The following is an 8,477-nucleotide window of genomic DNA, read 5'->3' on the forward strand; positions in this document are numbered from 1 at the left end:
AGAGACTACCAAATCAATAATGATAATAATAATGACAACCTTATAACAGATGATATTAGTAGAGTGGTGAAGACCCAGTAAACTTGTGTTTAAACTTCAGGGTCACCTACCTACCACCTCAAGTCCACTTCCCCACTTGGCCTCCAGCAAGTTAAATAACATATCAATGTTCTTATTTAAAATCAGGAAAGCCAATCATGATTGCACATACTTTTAGTCCCAGCTGAGGTGAAAAGATCACTTGGGAACACGAGTTGAAAACCAGTCTGGACAACATGGTATGATCATTTCTCTATCTCAAAAACAAAGCTTACAAGTTAAAAATTGGTAGAATAAGAGTGATGACACATATGTCCCAGGCTGTTGTGCAATGGTATAGAAAGTTACCCGATAGATGGCAAATATTCAGTAAATGTGTTACCATTATTAAAAGCTATTGAAGATGGGACACGTGATAATGTTCCATGTTATAAAAGTACTGTTTGGGTGATTTAAAGTCCCTCCAGGGCAGTGTTAAAAAAATAAAGCATTGTTTATCTATTACCTGAAAGTTTGTCACTCTCATTTTTCTTTGTATCACTGTCTGCTCAATTTAGTTAATGACAACTACTTTACCCATAAACGCAAAATATTCAGCTCCTCGGCTCAGAATATCAATTGCGTAAAAAGTGCAATAAATTATAATTCATTTCTGATTTCAATGATCTGAATCAAACACAAAGCATAAATGATCCAAGATGATTTGGCCTTTGTAATTTTGTGCATTATGTGATCTGGACAAATAAAACAGGAATATCTTTGAATTTAACATAGTTTTCTCCCCGTAAAACAGAATACTTTTAATTAAAAACATTTTTTAAAAGTTCAGTATGTGTAATTGTTAACACCTGCTACGTGTTACCAACAGATGTTTCTTACTTACCTAAGGGAACTGTTATAATTATTCTATATGCTTACCGAAATGGCATTTACTAGATAGTTAGGGAAGTTTAGTGGGTGACTTTGTGTGTAACATTTGATATTTCTTTTAATCCCTTCCCCTATTGCTGTCATTCTCTACAAAATGACCCTAACCCAGCTCACCCGAAGTGTCCTTTTGAGGGGAACAAAACATTAGCAAAATTGGCTCTGATCGTACATATTTTATTCTTCACAACATTACTGAAATTAAATCATATGTGTACACAAGTATTGTAAAATTTACCTGTAGGTATTTTGGCAGCTAATTCTTCTAGTGCTCAATATGCCAGTTTTACATTTTTATTATAAATGTAGAACTATACCTTTTAGAAAGATAACACCCTTCTAATAGCCTGTCTTCAAAGGAAGCTAGAGTAAAACTGAGGTGTTTTTTCCCCCCTGAGGTCTTATAAGCAGTAGATTTTCAAAATTCTTTATTTATGATACTAATCACACAATTACCTACAGGCATGTGTTAAATATGACACTGGTTCCAGGCAAATATTGGGCCAATTGCAAACAATGAACAAAGAGAGGCAGCTTCATTTATAACTGCTGTTTCAACAGAGCCCTATTGTAATCACAGCGATCTGAGGGTGACTCATTAATTAATTGATGTTCTTTTTATTATGTGCTATTGAGTTAATGAGTGATTTGTGTGAGATAATTCTCTGAACACACTGATGACTGGAGATATTTTCTAGGGCTTCCATACCGATGACGTGCTGAAGAGGTAGAAGATGGTACTTACATTTGTGTACTCTTTATTAGCGCGGTTGTGATGACTCAAAAGCGAAGCAAAAACACACTACAGTCCCTGGATGTATGAAGCACCCTACTTCTGTCTGTAGGTGTCTGCGTTCAGGGAACATCCTATCACATAGTAGGAGCTCAATAAATGTCAACTGAAATAATGGCTGTATCAGTCCTTTGCCTTCTATTTTGCCGGAGTGTATTAAAATCACATTTAACAAAGAAACATCTGTAATGATGTTTTTAAGAAAAAGTAATGATTGAGAGGCTTTTATTAAAATTGCATTCTGTGCTAATGGCCTATTACAATAAACATGCAGATTGTTTTTCCAACTTACTGAAGTGAACACTAAACATGGTTGGCCTATATCATTTCTATGAAATTGTTTAAGTGACTATTCCGAGAGTGGTTTGCCTAAAGTGATAGTTAAAATGAAACCACTTGTGTATATTTTGCTGCAGACATAATTTTCACCACCCTGTTTCAATTCAGCCACACCATGTCTCTCTTGAAAATATGGGATTAAGTTTTTTGTTTTCATTCATTATACAGGAAATAGGAAATTTCAAATTTAGCCTGATGACATCAACTCAGTTGCTTTCAGAAAGATCACTGAAAATTCGTATGAACATGCAAAAATGATACTATGATCCTTGGTGACAGTTTCATCCTTTCCACAGAAGGAAATGTGCCACCTATCTCAGATATCCAAAACAAACTACAGTATTTGGAGAAAGGTGCCTTTTCTATGTGCTTGTTAGGATTCACCTCTGGAAAGCCCATGCTCTTAGACTTTCTTTCCTGTTTTTATAAGCTTCATGAAGACTTTCTAGACCTCATTTTCCATTTTGCCAATTGAGTGCAATCAAGTAGCAGAATGGCCCTTTCATGAAAAACATAAATCCAAATATTGAAAAGTGAATGAAAGAAGCCAGCAGATATTTATTAAGCAAGATGAAAGTGAAATCACAAACACAGGTCAGCTTTTAGACTCAGCACGATGGTGCACTGGATACCTGGTCCTTCATCACAAGCAGCCTGTAGGAAAAGCAAGGGAAGGAAGGGCTTTCTCTGCTTGAGAAATCTGGAAATCTGAGCTCCTTCGCTTCCTTCTGGAGCACAGGAGGACAAGCTCAGTGACATCAGGGCTACACACAACACAAAGGGGAAAGTTAACAACAGTTGAGGGGCTTTGAGTAGTCAAGACAATTAGCTTAGTACTTCAGGTCAAAATGCTACTATTTATGAGCAATTAGCTGTAAAATATCCTACAGCTGAAAAGCTACTCTTGTCTTGTTTCACAATTCCATGGAGATTAAACAGATTAAGGCTTAATCTTTAATCCAGGTGAATAATTTTGTTGGGAATAAAAGTATTAAAATGAATCCCCAAAGGATTAAACAAAAGAAGTAATTGTGAAAATCTTGTTCAGTCTTGAAGTGGCAAAGGATAGTTGAGCAGCTTCAAGAAGCTGAGAGAATTTTCTTCTTAATTTACAAGTTTTTTTTTTCACACATTGACAAATATGCATAAAGCCATTTAAACTTTAAAAAGGTCATTTGAAAAAAGATACTGAGAAAGTTTCCATTCCCATGAATGTTAGTGTGGACTGACGGGGAATGCTATAAGAAATCACTTCTTGGGTTTTTTTCTTTTTTGTCCCCTTGATTTTTGTTTTTGACTATGCAAGGTGTATCTCTTCATGAAACAAATGTAAGGCTCTAAGGGTAAAATAATAATTACTTCATGGGCCCAAATGGCTAGCTTTAAAATTCTTTCTTCAATATATCTCAAATTTTGGAGACATGTGACTTCAACACTCTTAACCAGGAAGCATTTGTAAAAATACCTATCATTCACTTCTCACAGAACCATTTTCTTAAAAATAAGATTCACATGCATGTTCATCATAAAGCTTTGCTTTAAAAACAACTCAAATTTACACCAGCATTATTTCCAGTTTTACATTTTGCCCCCAAACCAAGACTTTAGTAGCAACATTAAATTTTCCTGTGTAATGCATACATTGGCAGGAAAAGTAAGTACGCAAATAACAGTGAGAAATAATGTTTTCTTAATGATGAATAAAAGAAAGAAAGAAAAGAAAAACCCACAGCGCCGTGTTTGCTGTAGAAAAATACGATCCATTGTGACCATTTGGGGTTAAGTTTGCTGAGTTCCACCCCAAGGAGCAGTAGCCAAGTGTGAGCCACTGGAAGAGGTGATCGTATTCTTATTTTTAATTTCCTTGTTACTTAAATAATCATCTTTCATAATTTCTGTTTCTAGAGCTTTCTTCCTTATCAGCTATCATTTAGGTAAGGGGATAATATTTCACCTTCGAAGAATGGAATGACAGCATTTCAGCCTAAGGATAATATATTCCGAATTGGTAATTACTTAAAGCTACGAGCAGGGACAACATATCAAACTCCAAGTGTCCATTTTGGAACATTAAAATAAATGGGAAGTAAGTACAGAAAAATAAATAATCATCAATTCTCAGCTTTTCATCAATCCCTTGGCTTCTCTTCTAGAAGATTCTACAAGCATTGTGTTGTGGTTACCCCCCTGCTCAGGTAACATCACAGCTTCAATGTGTATTGTTATAACTTTACGAGTTTCACACTTGGATCTTTTCAGTGCCATAAATTCATTAAGCAATAAAGTCATGAAAACCTTAGCTCCTGACGGAAGATCCAGGCAACATTTATGCAAGAAATTTAACTTGTCATTTTGAAATTGTCTCATAGTTGTGGTAATACTTTTTAAAGTAACCCTTTGGAAAATTTTTACGTGATACCCAAAGGCACTAGTTCACATAGGTGGTATAGCTGAAAAAACAAACTAAAGCTCAATAGGGAAACAGCACACACATGATACTAGGAGGATAACTGTTAAGCTTTAGAGATATTCTAAAAATGGCACTTTTCACAAGTTGGTATAAAATAAAAGTGCTTTAAGATGAATTTTTATGTATTTTTTAAAGCTAATTTTTTAACCCCCTGAAAATAGGGGGCTATAATGAGGACACTGATAGACCCTAAATCATAATGGCAATAAGTAGTGGATGTCATTAAAATGCTTTGTGTGTCTTTATTTTTTAGTATTTTAAAATGCTGATAGACTTGCTTTATCTATCTGTGTATCATTAGTGAGATTTGCTCTTCAATTCTTCCCTAGAAAGTTACAGCTCATTTAAAATAGCTGGTAGATACAGAAAGCATAAATATATAGTAAGTTTAAACACTGATTGTACTAAATGCAACAATACAAAGAAGCAAACAGAACACAAATGGTAACACAATAAAACTGTATTACATTTGTGCTTCAAATATTACAATACATTATATACAATAGTCCAAAATAAACATCTCATGCCAAGTGACACAAAAACGAATAGCAAGCAAAAAAATCCAGCAATATGTACATTACTTCTTTTCTTTAATAATAAACATTCAACTCTGAACTGGGGCAATTTCACTACATACAGATGCAGTCCGCCTTTTATTCCATATAACCATCCTGTTTCCCTATATCTACGCTATTTAGTAGGTTCCGGTGTCGGTTCTTATATACATGTGGAGCAAAAAAGATAAAAGAATGTAGTGCTTTGTATTCTTATGGGGTGGTGTCGATAGATCAGCGAACCTGGGGTGCGTAACCTTCTTTCATTAAGCCTTCCTCGTAGTCTGTCTGGCAAAGGATCATGTTATTCTTTAGGAAAAATTTGTCTCCAACACAGAATCTGAAAACATTAAAAAAAATAAAGTGTGTTAAGACTATTTCACTCAGATCTATAAATTTGAAGACTTATTTTCCTAATAAGAGTTTTCCATGGTAATTTCCTCAAATTGAAAGCTTGGCTTGGGAAGTGGGCTTCCTAAAGGCCACTGAAACCGGTTAGTTTATCTAATGAAATATTGCATACAACATTTGAAATTCCATCATCATATATAAAAACTATAGAAACATCAAGGTAAACACTTTGGGCACACCAAGGTTGATTTGCTTTCTTTATGTCTGTCTCTCTTTTTGCCTTTTCTTTCTGTATTTCAGTACAGTGGAGAGAAAAAAAATTTTCAAAGGACCTTTATTTACACGCAATAAAATGAAAGAAAGAATAATAATTATATTGCTCTGTTGTGATTGTGGAAGATTTTATTACTGGTCATTTATCTATTTAATAAAATTGTAAAAGACATTCAAATGAAGCAAATGATTAGAAAACAGCCAATTCTAAAATGTTCCACTTAGAAACTCCTTGTACTCTGTTGTTAAAATGAATCTGAATTCTAATAATTCGGAAGTGCTCATGATGAGGGAATCCTGCTTTAGATCAGACTAAGATGCTGTGCTCAAATCCTTTGTTTGGGACAAATTCACCAACTATTAAATAATAGATGTCATTTCCAATTTAATTGGATCTTTTCCAATTAAACCCAAGGAAGTAACCTGTATGAACTATTTAATATGGGCGCGATAAATAAAAAGTTTCCAGTAGTTAATTATGCATTTTTGTTTATAAAGCCTTGTTTAATGTGCAAGATTGTAATGTTTTTAATAAATAGTCTTTTTGTATAATTTCCCAATGGGTGACTCTATGGACAGAATTAAGGTCAGAAATAAATGCTTGTGCTATTTCTAGTACATTTAACAATATAGCAACTCTGGGAAGATCTGTATATACACTTAATTGTAACAATTTAACCTTCAAACAGCGGTGTTTGGTAGATTTGACCCAGTAAAACTCCTTGTAATTATACAAGTTGACCTGGCTGATCTTTGATAGTGGTCTCTCTTTATCAGATAGTCAATTTCGAAAGATGTTCAGGCAGAAGTCGTAGTGGATAGATTAAATTGTGCAATGAAAGCCACCCTTTAATGTTTTGTGAAGTTGAAGGTTTAAGGGAATAGCTGTTGGACTGATTTACATTTGCAAAGATTGGAATGCTAGACAAACAGTGAACCTATTTATTTTCCAACTGGGTAGCTTTGGAAATTTATCCTTATACTAGCTAAGTAGATAGAGGGGAAAATAGTGTAATAAAAAAGTAGATTGAAAAGAATTAGCTTTCCTCTTAAAGGAAAATAGGTCTGTTTATTTGTGGAATTTACTTTTTTCCCCTGGATTACTGCCTGCCGATGCTGTTGATTGAAAGTACAGTGTACGAACTGATCTTGAAATCCAGGAGTTGCTCCTGGTCAAGGCTGCTGGACACAATAAACATTTAAGTTGGGAGCTTTAAGTGTATTTTTTTTTTGTATTAGTTGCAAGCAATGTGTTTATATGTTGCGTTTAAAAAGTCGTGATTGAATAAACCAGTGTTTATAAGCCCCATCACTAAGATATGTTGAATAAGAGAAAATATTTGTAATGTTGGACTGGCTACAGTATATATTTCTCTTTTATGTGGAATTATGTAAGACAGCATATAGCATACTGTTCAAAATCATCAGTTAATTTTACAGTTAAGGTTAATTTCAACTAACAGGAAAAAAAAACATCAAAATTAGATTTAATAAAATACTTGTGTGTTCCAGTTGATGTTACCGAATCATTTTTCCTATTTTGTATATGGATAAGTTCCAGGCAATTACAGTGAGAGAAGTACAGAACCAACAGCTGGGGGATCTGGCCCTCGCCCTGTCCCTGTACTTCATACTTTCCCTGAGAGAGAGACAAAGATACAGCACTAAGGTATACAGAGGTTCAAATAAAACGCGTATGAAAGCAGAGAGGTGTACCACGATGAATGTGGTTCAAATCCCATCTTTCTACCTGTGAAAACTGAAGATGAAACTTCAATTTTTCTTACCAGTAATATCAGCCATTTTTGTAAATTGATAGCAAAGAATAGAAATGAAATACGTAAAATCTTACCAAAATGCTTGAAATACAGGTAAAATAGCCACCTTTTGTAAAACATTTACCATGTGCTAACTCTAAATACGTACGAGGTGTGATAAAAAAATACAATGAATGTTGAAACAAAAAACTTTTTTAGTGCTGCAAAAGGTGCATTGCCATTAATTCCTTCAAAGCGCTCCTCTTCCCTTCAAACACACGTATTCAATCATTTTTCTCACTTGCTGAAGTGGTTCTGGGAGTGTCTTTTTGTGGCTATCTTGATGCCCTCAGTTGATTAAAAACTTTTACAGTAATTTCTGTCAAATAAAAACGTTATGGTGTGCGTCTTCCTCCACTTTATTCACCAGATTTAGCGCTGACTTCTGGCTCTTCCCCAGAGTCAAAATGGCCATGAGAGAGAAACATGCTGAGTGTCAGTTCAGGCCGTGGAGGGAGCAAGGGCAGGGCAACCACAGCACCTCCAGAGCTGCTTTAGGAATGAAGAGCTGAGTGTGCTCCAGGTGAGAGGGAGCATTTTGAAGGGGAAATAATGGCGGTGTTTCTTGTACTGTAATGTTTTTAAAAAATGTAAACGTTCTTGGGCCCTCTGCTGGAAAAAGTAGAATCAAGTCTGAAATAATGCCTTTTTAATTGTATCCTCCGGTATTATAGATGTAGGACAGTGCTTTATCATACCTCTGCGAATGTAAAACATCTTGTCCCTGCTTTATGATATGTAGTAGTGACAGTGCTTTATCAGAGCTGTTTTTAATGATGTTACTCTAGAATGTTTTCTTTCCAGATGATGATTAAGATGCTAGTAAAAAATGGTGCCAGGTACCACAACAGTAACAGAACTTTGCTGTTTTCTGGGTATTATTCTTTTCTTTGTTTTTTTGTTTTTGTTTTTTT

The 8,477-nt window shown here is 34.8% G+C and overlaps 1 protein-coding gene across 3 annotated transcripts in view; it reads right to left on the reverse strand.

The window, feature by feature from the left end:
* Positions 1-1,127: 1,127 nt before the first annotated feature.
* Positions 1,128-8,477, reverse strand: part of Lmo3 (LIM domain only 3) — a 60,078-nt gene continuing 52,728 nt past the window's right edge. For all 3 annotated transcript variants that reach the window (XM_010615971.3, XM_010615979.3, XM_010615951.3), the window contains one exon: positions 1,128-5,462. In XM_010615971.3, the coding sequence (XP_010614273.1) occupies positions 5,357-5,462 (106 nt within the window). In that variant the 3' untranslated portion in view covers positions 1,128-5,356. The remainder of the gene's footprint in view (positions 5,463-8,477) is intronic.

The sequence above is a fragment of the Fukomys damarensis genome, unplaced genomic scaffold (assembly GCF_012274545.1).
Source record: "Fukomys damarensis isolate Sample0158 unplaced genomic scaffold, DMR_v1.0_HiC HiC_scaffold_19, whole genome shotgun sequence".
Lineage (NCBI taxonomy): Eukaryota > Metazoa > Chordata > Mammalia > Rodentia > Bathyergidae > Fukomys > Fukomys damarensis.